The sequence below is a fragment of the Hippocampus guttulatus genome, chromosome 17 (assembly GCF_054856545.1).
Source record: "Hippocampus guttulatus isolate MCC_2025c chromosome 17, RoL_Hgut_1.0, whole genome shotgun sequence".
Taxonomy (NCBI): domain Eukaryota; kingdom Metazoa; phylum Chordata; class Actinopteri; order Syngnathiformes; family Syngnathidae; genus Hippocampus; species Hippocampus guttulatus.
In genome coordinates, this window is record NC_141277.1 from 8,373,200 (window position 1) to 8,393,037 (window position 19,838).

The 19,838-nt window shown below is 41.8% G+C and overlaps 1 protein-coding gene across 6 annotated transcripts in view; it reads right to left on the reverse strand.

Annotated features, from left to right (window-relative positions):
* Positions 1–7,687: 7,687 nt before the first annotated feature.
* Positions 7,688–19,838, reverse strand: part of ntng2b (netrin g2b) — a 55,441-nt gene continuing 43,290 nt past the window's right edge. For 3 of the 6 annotated variants that reach the window (XM_086134691.1, XM_086134692.1, XM_086134696.1), the window contains 13 exons: positions 19,745–19,825; positions 19,208–19,660; positions 19,044–19,124; positions 18,877–18,960; positions 18,710–18,793; positions 18,538–18,615; positions 18,377–18,460; positions 16,928–17,029; positions 16,604–16,708; positions 14,990–15,064; positions 11,964–12,131; positions 10,441–10,575; positions 7,688–9,626 (listed from right to left, as the gene is read on the reverse strand). In XM_086134691.1, coding sequence (XP_085990817.1) covers positions 9,403–9,626; positions 10,441–10,575; positions 11,964–12,131; positions 14,990–15,064; positions 16,604–16,708; positions 16,928–17,029; positions 18,377–18,460; positions 18,538–18,615; positions 18,710–18,793; positions 18,877–18,960; positions 19,044–19,124; positions 19,208–19,660; positions 19,745–19,825 — 1,754 coding nt within the window. In that variant the 3' untranslated portion in view covers positions 7,688–9,402. The remainder of the gene's footprint in view (positions 9,627–10,440; positions 10,576–11,963; positions 12,132–14,989; positions 15,065–16,603; positions 16,709–16,927; positions 17,030–18,376; positions 18,461–18,537; positions 18,616–18,709; positions 18,794–18,876; positions 18,961–19,043; positions 19,125–19,207; positions 19,661–19,744; positions 19,826–19,838) is intronic. The other 3 variants (XM_086134695.1, XM_086134693.1, XM_086134694.1) reach the window with 3 other exon arrangements.

The window sequence follows — 19,838 nt, forward strand, 5'->3', positions numbered from 1 at the left end:
ACTCGAACACTTATTAATTCCAGCAGTCCCTTCAAGCAACCCCTAGGTGGCAGTATAGCTCATTTCCTGATGCATCTGTACTTTTTGGGGAGTTTTGATTCGTTTACTGGTAAACCCCGTATGTCAGGAGGCATACCTTCGGGACGCGAAGTCACTTGATTGTGTGTTTTATTTTTTTAGAAAACAAGAAAGCAAAACACAACAAATATTAAAGTCCATTTACTGCGATTATTGCGAGGGCACGTTCCAGATACACCCATGATTTAAAAAAAGCATCGAGAAAGAAAAATCAACACACACACTTGGAAAAAAATGTTAACCCAAAGGCATAATTGCCAATGTCATTTTTAAACATTTTCAGGGGGAAAAAAACAGTCCAGCTGCATTGTTGAAAGGCTTAATGTTTTTTCGCAAGTACAGATCTTTTTGATTAGCATTGAACCTTGTTAAAACAGGCATATTTAAATACTCATTAAAATATTGTTGGATTTTGAATGATTACACTGGTCAACATAATTTAAGCAGAGACTGTTTAATATGCCCGTAAACACATTTTTGACACTGATTTAAAAAAAAAAAAGCACATCGGATTTTTGCGACATTTTCATTTTATTACAGTTTGACCTATAAAAGCTTGCCATTATTTAGAGACGTTTCAGGAAAAGAAATCCGCCTGGTGCTGAGCCGAACCCATAATCCATAAATATTACTAAATACCTTACATATTATATTGTTATTACATGATTACCATAATTATTATTAAAACCTGATGTGCTAGTGAAAAAACAAGGGAAGATTTGGAATAATGTAAAAAAAGTACTTGCATCTCTGATTAAAAAATGTAAGAAAAAATGTGACCCATTGGCCGATAGCAATCACGTTGCATCCATTTTGACGAAGCATTGTCCTCCGTGCAAAAGGTCACATGGTTGGCTGGATCCTTTTTGTTCAGTCCTGTAATTGTTTCTTTCTGCACCACTAGCTTTCCGTGATCATATTCATGGAATAAAAAATAAAAAAAACGTTCGCCCCTCATCAATTTTGCATTAGGCCTCGGTTCACATTTGTGCGATTATTGCACTGGCGCGGCTCAAGAATCAAAATCCCCTGATAAATATAAATGCCTTCCTGATGAACAAACCAACCGCAACATTTCCCCAAAACAAACTGGAGCATGTAGCGACGGAAGATAGAAATTTGTTGATCTCAGGTTCTCTGAGGTATCGTCAAAAAAAATAAAGAAAATGACACGATCCATCCCTTGTGTGGATTTTAACAGTATTGTTGTAAGTACCGGAAAGCCGTAATTGGCGAAAATTACAAGTATAAAAGTCCAAACGTATCTGATAATTCTTTTAAATCACATAGACGGTTCTAAAGAGGTTATTTAGTAATGCTGATGTGAAATCCTCCAAAAGTTATTTCCCCTCATCAACTTTCCGAAATGGTGAGTGTTCGTATTTTTAGATCTAATCCTACTAGCTCTGAATCGACCTCCAGCAAGCGGGAATACAACAAATGCTGGCGGAGGTATTAATGAGCTATGTGAGAACATTTTGGAAAGGATTCTTGTTGTCTGGGATTATAACTGTGAAAGTTTTCTCGATGTAATGAGGGCCTAAAAGACAGCATGTGGAAAACACCTTTACAGTCCTGTTGAAAAAATTGCAGCTGTCTTCTCGTTCAATTGCAAGATGATCTGTTCTGTATAGTCGTATGCTTTTTTTTTCTTTTTTGTCTTTTCTCTGAATAGTACTCAAGCATATAATCAGAATCCCCTCTCAAACCCCCCCCCCCCCAAAATAATAATTGCATCTTACTGAGGAGCTGTGACCATCATCACATACAGCCGTATGTCTCTATTATACTGCCCCCAAGTGGCCGAGGTATGTACACCAGATGGTTCAGCACACATTGAACTGAAGAAAAAAAAAAGTGACAAAAATCATTACTCTATCTTTAGATTTAAAAAAAAGGGTCTCCCTTCACTGGATCCCTCCACCTCTGTACAAAAATGCCATACGCTCATAATTTAGCATCCTGCTAAAGATAGAGCAGAAGTCTGGTCCAACATGCCCTCGCAGTCAGTGGGGACAAACGGCAAAGCAGACCTGCTTGCAGATGGCGCTCTTAGGCGCCCCGGAGGCGGCCTGCTGGCGAAGCTCTCAGATTACACAAGTAACCTTGTTATCCTCTATTTCCGCGCCACAGACACACACACACGGCAAATACCATGCAGCATACACTCTGTCCGGTAATATGGTACTGTTGGGTAGATAAAACAGAAACATTTATTGGAATACTAAAAATAGAGGACAGTAAACATTTTCGTACCGTTTAAAACGATTTGGTTCTGCTTTCATTTGCTTTGGGTGTAATTTCACTAGATGCTGACCACTAGATGTTGCATTATTTTGTTTGACACTGTAGATTTTACAGAAGAAGAATCAAAACAGGAAATATTTCAACACAGCCTGTAACAATAGTATTGTTAGATAGAGTTGTTGCTAGGGGGACAGCTTTGGGTGAGGGAACCGGGAGTGACGTGTGTTCTCCCCGATGTTACGAGACTGAGTTCTCTACATGTCCTTCCAGAGTTATGCCGATTAAAGACAAATAAGCAAGAAGCTTTAACCGTCCACTCTGTTTGTTAAGAGAGAACAGAACAGAGCGAAACACAGCCTAGCGTTTTCTGGAGATTATTGAATGTCAAATCCTCTTCGATCCTGTTTGTTACGCCTACAGAAAGCAATGGCTGTTGGTTAATTTTATCGTATACATCTTTGGCCATGATTGTTGATGTTTATTGTGAGATGATACGTTTATTAGTTGGCATGAAGCTAGTGGGTATTTGTTAGATGGAATCATATACGGTAGTTTGATTGGACAATTTGGTGTTTAAATACAGTATATAAAGGTTTTTTTTCATGCACTGCTTGTATGTGTTCCTGCTCTGTGTTTCGCCACATTTGTTGGAAGGTTTATAATTGCCATAACATCTACCATATGCTAATTTCTACAAGCCATTTTAGGAGGCGGGGGGGGGGGGGGGTCTCATTTTGTTCGCATTATGCTATTAGATATTAATTTGACAAATTACGTGAATCTGCTGAACATTTTGAGTTTTAACAAGTTTATGTGTGTTTTAATGAGTGTTGAAAGTGTGTGGGGGGTCTAAACATGTGTTCTTTGAAAATTGTGGATTTTTTTTTTTTTGGATGGTTCTGGAATGTAATGATAAACAGGGGTTCACCGTAGTGGACTTAAACTGAATCCATCTGAAGTGGATTTGACATTTCTCATTAGTTTGAGACATCTTAACTGGGGTGTATTATATATACGTGCCCCTCGTGGCTCTTTAGCAATGTTCAAAAGCGCTCCAATCAATCAGAAATGTTCAATGCCCGCCTGCTGTTTTTTTTTAACCTCGGAAGCCTTTTGCACATCTAAAGTCTCGGATAGTTGGAGAAGTCTCGAGAAGCTCTTTGCTCATGTATCTCGACTTTGGGCGTGTAGCAAAACTTGGAAGATGCCAGTCACAGGCAAGTTTCTGCGCCGTAACTCCAAAGTTGTAGACCTTGTGCAGTCCCTGAGACAACCAATTCAGTTTTGAGCCTTTTGGCTCCATATAGGCCTGCAATAGTTCCTGCTTGTGTTTGTAAATGCACATATGCCATTTGGTGCATTATACATACAGATGTAAAATAACTGTGTCTGAGAAGGTCAGTATAGACATACGGTACATATGCATAAACATGAAGGTCCTCAGAAAGCTTCTATCGAAGTAGTTTTTAGAGAGGATAAAGAATATCTGCATGTGACTCTTGTTACACTATCATCTCAAGACACCACTGTACACTTGAAGCAGTTTTTGAGGATTTTGCCATTACATGGTGTTTTCTAAGGACGACACTGAGAAGTAATTGGATGTGAGTTATTCTAGGCTTGTTCCAACAACAAATGGTGTCCTGGGAAATGCCAGGATCTCGGACGAGTTACTGTAATGTCACCCCTTGCAACGCATCACCCAGGATACGGTATTCCGTCTGTGTTGCACAACCCCTTTGTTGGCTTTCCCCGAAGAGAAAGCGGCTTCTTCGTTTCAGACGGTTTCTTCATGTTCGGGCTGGCACGCGTGAGGAAGAAAACCAAATCTCAGCCGCTATTCAGGTGACGTTGACAGCAAGAATGTCACTGCTGAGGATGTTTACTCTGCACAGTCCTTAAATGTCCTTAGTTCTCTGTTCATAAACTCGACTTCCTTCCCTTTGCAATGCTCTTTTTATTGAAGGGAAATAAAATATTCCCTGTGCCACTTTTTTGTTGTTCTTCATCTTGCCTTCATTCTGTTTTCTTTTTTTTTTTATCCTGTCACAAACTAACTTCTGACAGCCTTTTTCACCGAGCACTTTGGAGTTGTGCCAGCAACCCAGAATAGTAACGAAGGTCTATTGAGTTGTTGTGTACAAATAGGAAGGCCAAGTTCCATGCCTGTCTCATCATCCTAATGAGGATGATAATAAGGGGTCACCTGTCCCAAGGGGACGTCCAAATATGGCACCTGAAGCTAACTGTCCCACTTCTGCCGCTCCTTTTTTCAGGTTGTGTTGACCTTTCATGTCACGACCTCATTTTTAATCCCGTCATGGACTAACCACCTCACATTCTAATCAGACACTTAACTACATTTTGTTAATTTGACTAGTTTTCAGAATCCAATGGAGTGGGATTGTTAGTTTGTTTTTTTGTATGTTTTTTTAAACATTTTGTGTGTTTCTTGGGTGCAAGATTTTTTTTTTTAAATCACGTGTTGTCTGATAAAAACTCAACGAAAGATTTCTAAAAACAACCATCCAGTGACTTTGAGGTACAATACGTGCAGTGTACAATACTATTTCTAAAGTTAGATGCATCACAACTCTTGCCAAGTTGCCAACATCTAAAATGGAGTTTGTGGCTTGAATTCCGAACACTAAAAGCCACTTGGAAAAAAAAATAAATTGCCAAAAATCCCTACATGGAAAGTATCCAACTTGAATTATTTCCAAAGTTCCCCATTTTAACTTCCCGTGGAAATGTACCAGAAATTTTCCAATTTTCCTTCCGACACCTTGAGTGGAGAAGAGAGGCTCGCCAAATAGTACAGGCGTTACGTGCTGACTGAATGTTGGCGAACCTTTGACGCCAACCGGAGGAATATGCATATGATTTTTCACAGCACTGCAGCATCAGCTCAGCCATGAAATATTCATACATGTGGGTGTATGGGTGCAGCTTACATCAGTTATTTTTTTCACAGGCGACGCCTCAAATTTGCCTGTAACATGTTGACACCAGCTGTGGGTTTAATGGTTGTTGTTTTTGTACTTTAGAAAAAGCAACATCTTGCTTCAAGATTTGGTATGTGGACAACTAGCTCGCTAATTATAAACTAACCGGATGGACAACTAGCTCGCTAATTATCTTGCTGGGGGAGGAGCTTCAATTGGACAAGTTGGTTCGACCCGGAAGCAAGTGATGACTGCCAAATTTTTGCACAAAAAAAACACTTTCCTGCTCCTGTTGGTGATGTCACCTAAGTACTTAATACCGGTAATATTAATGCATTTAATTTACTTTGAATAGCGCTTCTGAAGATACTTTACACAACAACAAAGCAATAATGAGTAAAAATAGTGGCAAGAAAATTATCAGCGCCGGGAAGTAAACTAGAAACACTTATTAATGTACCTAAGCAGATTTATTCAGGTAGCTGTACTTTTCTTGATTATTTAATTTTCTGAGGTTCGTCTTTTACAGTAGCCTTGCATTTCTTGACAGCAAGGGCGTGAGAACAAACATTATTTATATTGCAGATTTCACGCATTGTGGCGAGGTCTGGACCACATCCCCGACGAAGAACCGATCACTGGACGTCAAACAGTATAAATTGAGCGATACGTCACTTGGATTAAGTTGGAGGTGACTTTCTTCGGAGCTGCGTTCAGGAAAAACATCTTTGACGTCCTTCGGTGGTTGTGGAAAAGCCCTTCAGGAAGCAGGTTGGTGGAATTCCCTATTCTTCCGAGGCCCAAGCAACCCATTGCCACCAATCAATTTCAAGGGTTATCGCAAGTAGGCATCGTAAATTGCATTTGGCACTGTGGTGTGATGATCTGATAATTCCTTTTTATTGTGGCGACAAACAGTTGGTCGACTATTAGTCACAGCTTTTGTCTCGAGTCGCCGGGTCGTTTGACACTTTCAATTAATTCACTTGACGTCTCGCTCGTGTGCCGTTTAACAATGTATTAACGGCTTGTATGTGCTTTGTTTGAGGCGTTACAGCCTTCTGGTTGATCACGAATTAAGCCGCATTTTGGAATATTTACAGACTTGACGCTGATGGGGAAATGTTCACCTTTATGACAACACAAATGCCACTGAAAGTCAGACATGCACAAGTTCCATGTCAGGCCAGGCCACTCGACCAGTCGTTGAAAATTTGTAAACAAAAACAACAACATAGAAGTCACTCTCGTTTTGTATTTAAAAACAATCACCACAGTATTTGGGATTTTATGAGCATTAAGCCCTTTCCTCTCCATAAATGTTTACTCTCCAGAAAAAGCTCAACGTGGCTTAATGTTAGAAAATGACCAGTCTTCACCAAACGTCACATGCACCCATCTACCTTCGCTCACCCCAATCTCAGAACACAGCCTAACAAAACGATTGCCTTAATATTTTTGGATTTTATGGACATTGAGCGTTTTGCGACCTTAAGCTGTAGTGAGCACGAATGGAGAGGAAAATGTTAATGTCCATAAAATCCATAATATTAGTGCGATCATTCTAATATTTTCAGAGATTGATGTGGCTATAGGCGGAGTTGATTTTAGGAAACATTGTTAGCAGTTTTCTTGCATCAGATGATGTTAGGTGTTTTTTTTTCTTTTAATGTGGTGGAAAGCACATAATTCCCCCAAAATCCAAAATATTGGCACAATTGTTTTGATATTTTCAAAGATGAATATGGGCATGTGCACATGAAGTTTAGTGGTGATTGGTTGTAGTTTTCTAACATTGAGGTATTTTTAGATGTTTCTCTGTAGTGAACGTCTATGGGGAGAAAAAAGGCTAAATGCCGATAAAATCCCAAATATGGTAGCAATTGTTTTGATATTTTCACCGGTTGAAGTGGACATAAGTAGACTTGTGCATGTGAATTTTGATAAAATTTTGACCTGACCAAAATGTTTGTTTTTCAGGCTACATAACGGTCTTGTTGTGTCAAAAACAAACAACAATGACAAAAAATAAATAAATAAAAATAGCCAAAATAACAACAATGCTTGTGCAGACGTGAACGCTAATGTAGCTATGGAAAAGTCGTAGAATTCAGCATTCAACCAATTAGCCCATCAATTAATTGACTAATCGGATAAAAATGTTTTTTTTCATCATAAACTACAATAACGTGCATGTGAGGTGCCATGCTCATATTTTACTGTTGCATCTGTGACTTTGAGTCGGTATGGCATGAAAAGGTGGGCCAGGCCTGGTGAGTGATGTAGTTGTTAGAGAATGAGACAATGCCTTCCTCTCCTTCCACTTTGCTTTTTTTGTGATTGTCAAACAAAGAAGAGTGTGCTTCTAAATGTGCTAATGTCAAACCGGTAACAAAAAGAAAGAAGAAAGAAAGAAGGCAAATACCACTCATTTACTGCAAAACTTCCACATGGATGTAATAAAATGCTCACTCAAGATTGTTGCAAACGTCACTTCTTTTTTTTTTTTTCCTCCATAATTTATTTTAACCTGAAAGGAAAAATAATTTCTACAAAAAATATTCAAATAATGCCATATATTATTCATTCTCGCTCTGGTTGACACTTCTTCCCGTATACTGTGCGAAGATTAAGTCTGGCTAAAGTGTGGTGGCAATCACTCATTCTCACAGCAACCGTAATACTGTGACTAAATCTATCTGCCGTAACCCATTGGCTATGATATAATATAATAATATATGTAGAATCTCAGCGAACAGTTAAGTGGGCACATTAGATACATGGACTTAAGATATGGTTGGAACACAAAATGCAGCAGAAAGAGTACAAGTCTGTGTGTTTTTTTTTGTTTTGTTCTTGGAAAAAAATGAAGCCTGGTTCTCGTGGACCGCGCTGGTCTCGGCTTGCCTCTTCGCAAGCCCCCCTAAAAAACAAACAAAAACCTCGCGTTGACAGCCATTCCATTTTCAAGTGAAATAGTGATGATTTAGGTGATTCTGCTATTTTTTTTTGGTTTAATGCACATTGCTCCTGCTCAGGAATAAAGGGAACAGTGGTTGGTATGATTATATGCAATATATATTAATCTTTTTTTCCACCTGTGTCTCTTTTGCTTTAGTTTTTTGTCATTATCATGTTTTTGTCCATCGGGCACCTGAGCACACACACTTCATCAGTCCTGTGAGGTGTGTCTTAGTGGGCTTGTGTGTCCTTGTGAGTGTGTGTGCGTGTGTTTAGTGAGTGCTGCGGTCACACATACTTGTGTACACGCAATTCACCAAAAAGTTCCGCTTTGGGGTGAAATCTCAGAATGAACCTAAAATGCAATTGAACCTTAACAGCTGAACTTATTTTGACCCGAGCTGACCCAAGTCATGACGGTATACAGTAATGGCATAATTTAATATTTAAAGAACAAAAAAAAATTTAACTCATTTTTTTTGGTTCATTTCACTGGACGTTGTGGTGTATGCACCTTGACCACCCGGGGGCAGTATAATACAGAAAAAGATATATTCATGAAAATGCTCACAATTGCTTGGTAAGCTGCAAAAGTACGAGTTATTCATAGAGGATAAAGAATGTATGCCTGCAAGTATTGGTATGTTATATGTTGATATGTTGCGCCACTGTTTGCTTCAACTATTTGTTGCTTAAAGAATTATCATGGCATGACTGATGCTATTTGTGAGCCCATCAATGGGCATTTATTTACGTGTTAGCATTCAGCTCAATTGCCTCTTTTGGTCCTTTTTTTCTTTTGTTGATATTCAGTATCTCACCGACTGTCGTGCTGCATTACTTCAAACATTGGCTGTTCTTGTAGTGCGATTTTTTTTTTTTTTTTTTTTTAAATTACAATCATTATAATGCTATTATAATACTCTGTGCATTTTTCTCCAACTCCTCCAGCCTTTCTGGATCACTTTTGCAACCTGCAGATGACACTCTCTGACACTGTAAGCCAGGAGTGTCAAACCAAACTTATTGCAGTTATGGTCATTTTAGAGAAGGTCAAACTAAAGTTTCTTGTGCATTTTAGGTTTGCCCTGAATTTCCACCCTGAATCCAAATATCTCAAACTTTTCAATAGTGGTGTATAGACAATCGTGGGTTGTGTGCAGGCGGCGGCTCAGTGGGGCGGCGGCATGGCGAGCAGGCAGGCGAGCAGAGTGCAAAGCAGCAAGGCAGTGGTGGAGGGCTGCCATGCGGTGGCGCCGTTGCAGTCCTTGCCCGCCTCGCAGCGCGACTGTTGGCACAGCACCCCCTTGAACTCGGGGGCACAGGCGCATTTCTGGTTCTGGTAGCACGTCCCGCCGTTCTGGCACAGGAGCATCTCCTCGTCGCAAACGTTAGCTGTGAGTGACAGAAAGACGCACACCGGTCAGGATTTTATTTTCAAGCAATATTTGTGTCTTGTAGGGTAGTATAAAAAGCGATGTAAGTGCAGGGCTGCTTTCCTGCATGTTTTTCATTTTGCCCTCCTGCAACACACCCGATTAAAATGTTCAGGATCATCATCAGGCTCCTGCAGAGCCTCTGCTCGTGACACGCTGTCATGCAAAGCAGGTGCACCCAGGTGGAGGTCTAATGAGTGTTCGGGGAGGCAGGTTGAATGCGCTGCCTGTCCGCCCCGCCTCCACTCGACGAGGAAAGCGCTTCTCTGTAATGGGGTTAAGGTCCGACAGCGCCATCAATTGAGGCAGCAGCTGACGCGACTAATGAGCTACATGATCTATCCCCCTCGGGGCTGGACAAAGCACATGCATCGTTGCATACTCGCTAGACCTTTTGCGCTGAGCTCAAAGGTCCCGGAAGGATGCGCCAGCAGCAGTGCTGACATTTCAGACACACAAACGCCCCTCCTGCCAGCCCCCTCTGTAAATATCACTTTGTCATAGGGACTTTGTTTGCACACACTTTGAACATGTTTCAGGTGTTGCTTCCTCTCCGTCCTCCCCTCCTCTTTCTCTAACCAGTGGTTCTCAAACTATTTACACCAAGTACCTCTTCAAAAACATACTTGGCTCTCCAAGTGCCATGTGACTTGAATGTATGTATGTGTGTGTGTGTGTGTGTGTGTGCGTGTATATATATATATATATATATATATATATTTATAATGTATATATGCATGTATATGTATAGTGAGGGAGGGGAGTTCACTTACGGTAACAGCCTTGTTTCCAGTAGTAGCCCGGCAGACACTCGTCACACTTGGCCCCGGTGGCACCGTCTTTGCACTGGCAGAAGCCCGTGCCATTGCAACGGTCGTGGACGGAGCCCATCTGGTTGCAGTTGCACTCTGACGGGGATGAAGCGAACGAGGGCGAGGGGAAGACATTTGTTAATGATGCGCCTTGCGCACGTTTTATTTATATTCAGGACAGGTTGTCTTGCTTTAAAGTATGCGCGCCCTTTGTACACAAAGTCATTGTTCCTGTATCACGACAAGCAATCTGGACATTGTGTTGCCATCGAAGTCAGGGCTTGTCCTCAGATGCCCGATTACATTCTGAGAAGATCCACAAGAAGATCCACTGTTCCCAGAGAACCGGCAAACTATATATGTGCCTGTGAGCATTGTTCAATGCTATCTCGATGTGTGTTCCTCAGTAGCAATTAGTTGTCAGACTTTTGAAACAAGCACATAACTCAGGTTGATGCTAACATACAATGGCATCGGTGTCACCCTTGAAGGAATTGATATTGGGACACAAACACGTAACACATGTAGGCATATCTAACACTACTCACAGGCATATATTCATTATCCTCTGCAAAGAACGGCTAATATTACTGCACTGTCTGATACGACCATCTGCCAGAGAGCTCTTTGGTTTTATTGAAATGCGAAATCCTGACTGAGTGATCCCCATCAGGCTTTGGATTTGTAATACGCCATAAATACGTTTCACATATTCATTAAAGCTGACTGCTGAGCCGCTCGCCAATAATTTGTCGTTTTGATCATGAGGCAAAAGAGTTGACTCGTTGCTGACAGTTTCTCTGTTGCTTAAAATCAAAATTGCATGACCGAGTGTAAAATATTTCCAGAAGTAGAGTGGGCCTGGAGAGTAGAGATTACGCAATATGACAGCAATGCGGTTGGTATGTGTGTTTGTGGGTCATGCGCATTAATGTCGGGATTACAACCAGGGGCCTCGTTTAGTTGGGGGCGTTCTGTTGCTTTTTCGTTCGTGCTGATTTCAACCTGTGCGACAGTGGCAAAATTGCGCCCACAAATTCCCATTGGGCAAGACTTCAATCCTCGGGGGCTTTTTGTAATTATTTTTGATTTTTGACGAATGGCGTCTATGTGGCAGCATTTAAATGTGTCAAGCATTTTAATACAAATGGTGCAGCAAGGCATGCAGACAGACATTAAGTACTCACTGGCATATATTCTGTGCAAAATGACGAATACTCAAAATAGAGTCACTTCGAACAGTAGTAGTGAAACTCTTCCGGATGTATTATACTGGCCCTCGGTGGCCAAGTCGTGCACACAATCATGATGCACGAACTGTTTAAATCGATAAATTCAACTGAATTGTTCTGACTATGATTACAAATGTAAAATGTTTAATTCTCTTATGTCTCAGTTTTACTGTCGAATAAACACCAAGAGTGTTCGTCTTTCCCTTTCCTCAACTGCTCTTCAACGGACACGCACACACATAGTTTTCCCACCGATGCAGACGCTCTCGTCATCCAACTCAGCAGAGGTGTTGCGGAAGTAACCCAGTCTGCAGTGTTGGCAGTTCTGGCCCCTGGTGTTGTGCTTGCAGCTGACGCACGTGACAATTTTCAGGAACTCGAGGTAGCTGCAGCGGTTGGAGTGGCCGTAGCATTCACAGTCTAAAAGAAAATGAAGAGCAAGGGGGTGAGACAAGTTCAAGTTATTCCTCGGGAGAGCACCGTCCAGCTTTACTTGGAAGTCGTGGAGAGAATGCGACAGGAGAGCAGCACACTCTTAATAAGATTCCTCGAGAGCGGCAAGTGATAAATGTCGGAAAGTTTTGATGTCAGTGAGCAAACGGATGGCCCTCGGTGTGCTTTATGAGTCCCATATTGGCTCAATAAAGACGGACCACTCCCTCACAGTTACGACACGCGCACGCAGTTCGCTGACTCGGCTTGGCTGCTGGACTGATTACTGTTGGGACCTCCGCCCGCCTGCCGGCCTTCGATGCTTGTTTGCATACGTGCAGTGCAGCTCTGTAACTCACGGAGTGGTAATTGGGTTTAAGGAAGTGATTTCATGTCATTAACCCATTAGCTGATTAGAAGCTCATGAATCACCTATTTAAATTTTTTTCCTCAACAACGTTGTCGACAAGTTTGCCGAACAGCCATTCACATCATCTGTCGATAAGTACACCATAAAACGGACCTTTGCCAAGTTTGCCAAATGACTGATCGCACCCCTGTCGACAAAAAACACAGGCACAAGATTCACCATGGCGTTGCTGTCTCCAAGTTTTATCAAACAAGCGATCGCACCCCTTCGACAAAAACATCCAAAAAAAGATCAAACCACCACAACCCTTTCCACAACTTTGTCGAACCATTGGCACCACCTTTGAGAATGCCCAAAAAACGGATCGCCAAATTTGCCAAACCCACTGTGGACGTGAAAAGATACGATAATGGCCTACATAGACAATTGTGGCAAATTGCAGATTGTGCCCAATCTACAACTATTCCGAAAAATCAATGTCCTCCTTCCATTAAGACAACCAACCCTCGACAAGTATGCCTGGAAAAAAAGCAACCCCCAAGCTCTTTATTTTTCAGTTCAACTGGATGTTGGCTGTGCTTTCGCAAACACAGTCAGTCAGAGTTTTTTCCACCTGGAAGTCCATTGGGCAACTTCTTTGTTTCAGGTATCATTCGGACAGACAATGAGGCATCAGCATTTGGTAGCTTAGGCTTTGCGGTTTTTCTGCTCCAGACGGACGTTTACCGCCAAGTTTAGAAGCTTTATTGCCATCGCACTGCTGCAACGTAATTTAATTGACGCCCTCCGTGGGAAGTTTCTTGAAACAGGATCTCTTCTTGACAAACCACGCTGCTGTTGATACCGCTGATGGAAACACTTCATCGTGCAAAGCCAGGGAACGACGATCCGCACTGCAACTCAGCATCAACATAAGATCAGTTCATAAAGCTTTACCACCAACTTTAGCTTTTTCAAAGGCTTCAAGGGAGGAAGGTGATGACGCTCAACAACCTGAGTCGGTACAAGGAAAGTTTTATCACTTGCCAAAGCACCCACTGGAGCAAGCTTTTGTTACTGCTTAGTTCCAGTGATGCCCTCTGGATGGATGTTCCTTGCCTTTGTGTGATAGTCTGCTTTCGGGATTAAGTGTGTTCATCTGTAGTGGCAGTAGCCAGCATGGGTGCTGTGTCAAGAACAGATCCAGTTTCGAGAAACTTGCCATGGATAGCGTACGTTGTGCGATGCATGGCAGCAGTTTCACGGCCATAAAGCTTCTCGAACTGGCACCGGATGGCAGTCGGGGATAGAAAAACTTCTTGCCGGGTGACCCAATGTCAACCTGCAAGCATCTTAACCAGCCAAAAAACCCTGCAGAGCCCAAAATCTCAAATGGTGATAGCCACACTTCAGTCTGAAACGAAATAGAAACATACTGGCACACCAAAGTGTGATAAAGGAGGTATGCTGTACACTTAAGAAAAAAAATAAAGCAATCACCTGTCAACAGAATCGAAGTGGCCCCGCCAGGCGGAAGCAAATTAGTAAACTTTTGCAAAGTGCTGCTTTTGAAGAAATGCCACAGTGAGACGTTTTCCATCCTAAATAGCAATGTGAATAAGCTGATGGGGCGGGGCCCCAACCACCCCAAATAAAAGCTGGCAATCATTTAAAGTGAGAGCTACTGCTCCACATTCTCGTTGCGATTATCCACACCAAGTCTGCTGCCTAATTACGGTTTTATTAAGCTTCATAAGTTGGCTCCGACCAACGGTCAGCTGCAAGGCATCACTCTCAATTTATTATGATTTAAAAAAAAATTTTTTTTTTAGACATTTAGATATTTACCAGGCATGTTTGTGCAAATATGCATTTAAATGCGCATTAAAAAGTGGTGGTTTAGCTGTTTAATCAGCCGTCACATTATTATTTGATTATTGTTTGGTGGACGATGCGGCGTGAATTATGAATGAGCAGGTTTAAAGGAAGTTGGCGAACGCGGTGCCGTAAAGTGCCTCTCTCAGCACTGAGAGAAGCGAGCGAGAGGGAAGAAGTGCACTGATTAAATATAAATGGCCAATTACGCTGCAGACTTGAGAGAGGCACCGGGACCCTGTTCGCCGAATCAATGCCACGAGTCAAGATGTTGCTTTATTGCTATTTATCAATCGGAAGCTATCATCTTTTTTTTTTTTTTCGTTAACGAGCAGCTTTTATGAAACCGAAGCTCGACAGTTGTCTGGCTTAAGTGTGCAAATTGGCTTACACTTACCTTGATCATGCATGGAATGCAAACACAACCACACAGGATTCTCAGATGCATGGGGGGGATAGAAGATGAAACAAAAATGGAGTGAAGAATTTTTCCACAATTTTTTTTTAAACTGCTAGATCTTCAAAATGTGATGAAAGGCTACCTAAATCACAGACACACACCTTCTCTGATTTGCGCCACGCTCCCGCTGTGTAGTGGATGACCCTCCCCGTGGTCTCTTACCTTTGAAATGATCATATATGATTCCAAATAAATGTCTTTTCCCAGGCTGGCCTGACATCAAGAATTTCAGGAGCCCTTGAGGAATGCAAGAAAACGCTTGAGAGTTTGCTTCGCCACAAGTTGGCACATTGTCCTGCATCCTACAGTCACAGCAGGAATTTTCAAAACGGCAGAAAAACGTAAGGATGCGAGGGCTACCCTGACATCATTTCTCCGCACAAGCTAAATCGTATATTACCCGATGGAATTTTTCAATATAAGACCTGTTGTTCAGTCGAAGTCCACCGAACTCACTTTTCCAACAAGCAGTAACATTGGCAGAACAATTCTTGAAAAAAAAAAAAAGGCTTCAAACACTCGAGTTCAAGTTTACTGTCAATCTAAAATACAAACAAAGAGAACTACACTTTGTGTATTCAAAACAAACAACTTTATCTCCACTAGCTTAATGCTAACACATAATGGGAAATCCAGTAGACGGGCTAACGAAACTTAACATCGTTGCGGTAGTTGTAACCTTTGAAGCAAACCCATTGAAAAAAATATCACAATCCTCATGCATATACTGTTTATGCTCTGTGAAAAATGGCAACTATTACCGCAATTTACTAAACCATACTATAATTGTGAAAATCTTCATTTCTGTCTCCATGACTGTTTTAAACTGATCCCCCAGTGGCTAAGTCACACTCAACAGAAGGCATCGCAATGAATTAATCATGCTCAAATCGTGCTGTTTATATTTTTGAAAGTGCTGTTTATTTCATAAAAAAAAAACCCAACAAAACTTGTTGATGGGTCTGAAACTAGCTACATGCATTTCTATTCATTTCAATCTTGAAAAATAAAGATAGGAGCATGGTCACAGAACAAGTTAAACCCATTGGTTAAGGTGCCACTTAATAATCTTACCCAGTTAATTGTGATGATTGGAATTGATTCCTGCCATTTTCTCAGAGCAACGTTTGAGCTTTTATGACCCCTTTTGTTTTATTGCCCTTTTGTTCATAATGGATGCCTGTGACACTTGTGAGTTTAGCGGCTTGACTTCCTGTTGCTTGGAACGCGGCCACATACTGTAGGTGCCATTCGTTAGGAAGTTTTGAAAGTTTGTCTTTTGCAGGTTTTGATGCACTGATTTTGTTCAATTTCTTAAAGGTTTATAATTAACGCAATACTGACACCAGCTTCGTTTGTCTGTGGTGTTTCCCATTGTGTGTTATCGTTAACCTAGGCTAAGTTGTGTGTTTAAAATATACAATGTGTAATTCTTTGTTTTATGTTTAGTTTGACAGTAAATTTGAACTCAAGAAGCTGAAACTACTTTTTTGAACTGCCAATTTAAAAACTGTTGTGAAGTGACTTGATTTCACTGCTCACAAAGAACTTCGTATGCTGAAATTTTGCCTGCAATTCAGAGCAGAAAAATCTGCCCAATGATTTGCTAAATTGTTCATAACTCAAAAACTCATAAGTAGAGTCACTCATAACTCAAGGCACCGCTACATTGGCTTACACAGAGAAAGGAAAACCCCGATAACCTTTTGACCTCATCCTGATGATTCAAAATCCCAATATGATGGATGGCTAATCCGCTGCCTGTTTCAGTTCTACCTTTCTGCTTTTTCTCTCTCCTCTCCTCCTCCTCCCCGTCTTCATGATGGTTCCCAAAGGAGTCCGGCGTTTCATGACCGCCTCCATCACTCTCACCGTGGTGCGCTACAAAGCAGCAACATCTTGAAAATCAATTTGTATCGACGTGGAACACATGAGTGCAGGCTGTTTTACTGGAATAGATTGGCAAGACAGCAACGTCTAATGCTTTACGACAGCCCCCCGTCCCCCCTTCCAAAACACAAATCCTTCTCCTTCCCGTTTATTTTCAAATCCCAGCAAATCATGCAGCTATTTCATACTATGCATCTTACAATGAGATACCTTTCCTCTCGGGCTTTCTGTGTCGATGCCTCTCCTTGTCAGCAGAACTTGTTGATTTGTGACTGTGCCTCTCCTGGGAGTGTTCTCTAAGATTGTGGAAGACTGAAACAGCCGCTATTGTCATTGACACAACAAAAAAAAGTATAGGCTGCGCAGCTGAAGAGTAAAATCTTGTTCCCCCCGGAACTCTCGCTTATCGCAGGATATACGTCCAAATCCGCGCGGCTCGGTCTGGCACTTATTTCCCACAATAAATTGAGGTGCACTGTTCTGTTGTACAGTAAAAAGTAACAGTCACGGAATCTAAAGGACTCGGATGATTGTCACGGATGTGTTGAATTGTTTGCCCGGTCCCCCTCCCGCCAGAGTTAGAAATACATGGAAATGAATTGGAATAAAGGTGAAACTCTTCATAGAACTCAAACATACATTGACCTTCCTTTGATTCAATGCTCAACGATTTCCATGACCTGGATGACTGAGAATCTACACAGACAAACAGTCGACAAACTTCACTCCTCTTGGCCCTCAGGCGGAATAACAATGATGCTACTCTTTTGTGAATAAGTTGATAGTAGTAGCTGTCACCGCAGGAAATCTTTTTTTCTGTCTGTCCAAGGCCTCCTTTTTTACACTGTGATATGTTGAATATATCTCGTGCCTCATTATTGGGTCACAACTGAACAGGCAATGCAGGGACACCATCATCGCCTCAAATAAAATCGGCGGACACCACACTATGTGGCAGTTAAGGCTTAGCCTGCCTGCCCCCCTCTCCACTCAGTGATGAAAAGAGTTTTTGTTGCATCTCTGTACTACTTTCCAAATGCCTTGACATACCTTAGCACAGGGGTGGGAAAACTTTTTGGCTCGGGGGCCGCATTGACTTTTAAAATTTGACAGAAGGGCCAGGTCAGCACGAGCTATGGTACATTAAAAAAAAAACTGCATTTGTTGACAGTCCATATCAAACATCAACAGAACAAAAGCATGAAAGTACGGTATTAATATCCTTTTTTTAAATGACAAAAGTGTTGTTGATGACCTATTTTAGTCTGTGCATCGCTGCAGATGGGTTGTGATCAGACCAGTAGAAGTAGAGTGATACAGGGGTACTAGGTGGTCAAAATACTAGGTGGTCAAAAAGATTGCCCCGCCCCCCCGTGTTCTGCAACTTCAAGTCAATGCGCCACCTGGCGGTGAAATGCCTGTCATTACAAGTCCAATTGAAATGAATGCAATCATTCAGATCGAACCTTAATTGTGGACCAACCTTCGGCAGGCCGGATTAAAAAGACCAACGGGCCGGATTCGGCCCACGGGCCGTAGTTTGCCCACCACTGCCTTAGCATCTACTGTAAATGAAGAACACTGCATTTAAGCGAGATGTACAATTTATCTGATCCTTTTTTGATACAATACCTCTCATTTGGCCGAGTTCTTCCTCACCTTGTCTGCCATTCTTATGCTCAGATAAGAAATAGCCACTGTGACCATGTGTCTCATGTGCATGTCCTGCAGAATTGTGGGCAACTATGTAACCAAGCGAAACCAGAGTGCAAGTTGTAGCTTATTGCTTGGCTTGCTGCAACTGAACTTGAAAATAATACCGTGTCTGTCGTCCTCATGCTCAGAGAAATGACTGTGACCGTGAGTTTCATGTCCATGGTCCTCAGACTTGTGGGAGACTGTCACGGCAAAGCAAAACATGTGTGCAAGTTTTTGTCTTGCTACATTCTAAAATAGTGTCGTTTAGTTCCCTTTGGCAGACTTACTCCTCACCTTTGTCTTCTTTCTTAGGCATAGATGAGACATGATCATTGTGGTCATGAGTTTCAAGCCCATGTCTCTCAGACTTGTGGGAAACTGTCACGGAAAAGCAAAACAGGAGTGCCAGTTTTCATTTTGCGAGATGGCTCTCATTTGGCTTTGAGGGTCTTCATCCTCACCTTCTCTGTCATTCTCATTCTCAGATGAGAAATAACCATTGTGGCTATGAGTCCCATGCCCACGTCCATCAGACTTGTGAGAGACTGTCACGGAAAAGTAAAACAGTTTGTGTCTTTCTAGACTCAAATGCCACCTCCCATTGAACTTTAGCTGAGTGATTCCGCACCTTCCCTGTCATTCTCATTCAAAGATGAGAACGTACGAAGTCCGTGGCTCTCATGCCCATGCCCCTCAGACCTGTGTGAATCTACAGTATATGATGGACAAACAAAGCAAGAGTTCAAGTTTCCACCTTAAAAAAAATGCCAGCATGGCTATCTTCTTGCTCACCATGGCTGCCATTCTCAATCTCGGATGAGAAATGTCTCTTGTGGCTGTGAGTTTCATGTCCATGTCCTTCAGACCAATGCAAAACTGAGTCGTGGACAGAACCAGAGTCCACGTTATGATGCCAGATTCTTAAAGGAACCCCTCTTTTGACTTTGTCATCCTCTTCACCTGCTCTGTCATTCTCATGGTCAGATGAGAAAGTACTGTGTGCTCGAGTCTCATGCCCATGTCTCTCAGACCTGTGGGGAACTATGTGATGGACAAACAGAACAAGAGTGCAAGTTTCCATCTTTAAAAAAATGACAGTACAATGCTCACTACGACTGGAATGCACAAAAATACCACTCATTCGACTGTGTTCTTCCTCATCCTTTCTGCCATTCTCATGTTCAGAGGAGAAATGGCTGTTGTGGCCATGAGCCACATGTGCATGTCCCTTTGACCTTTGGGAAACTGTCATGGACAAAAATTGATATTTCCATCATGCTAGACTCAAAGCATATACATATCGTTTCACTTTGAGTGACATTTCCTCACCTTCCATTTCATTCTCAAGCACATATGAGAAAATACTGTGTCCATGAGTCTCATGGCCATGTCTCTCAGACTTGTGGTAAACTGTCATTAAAAG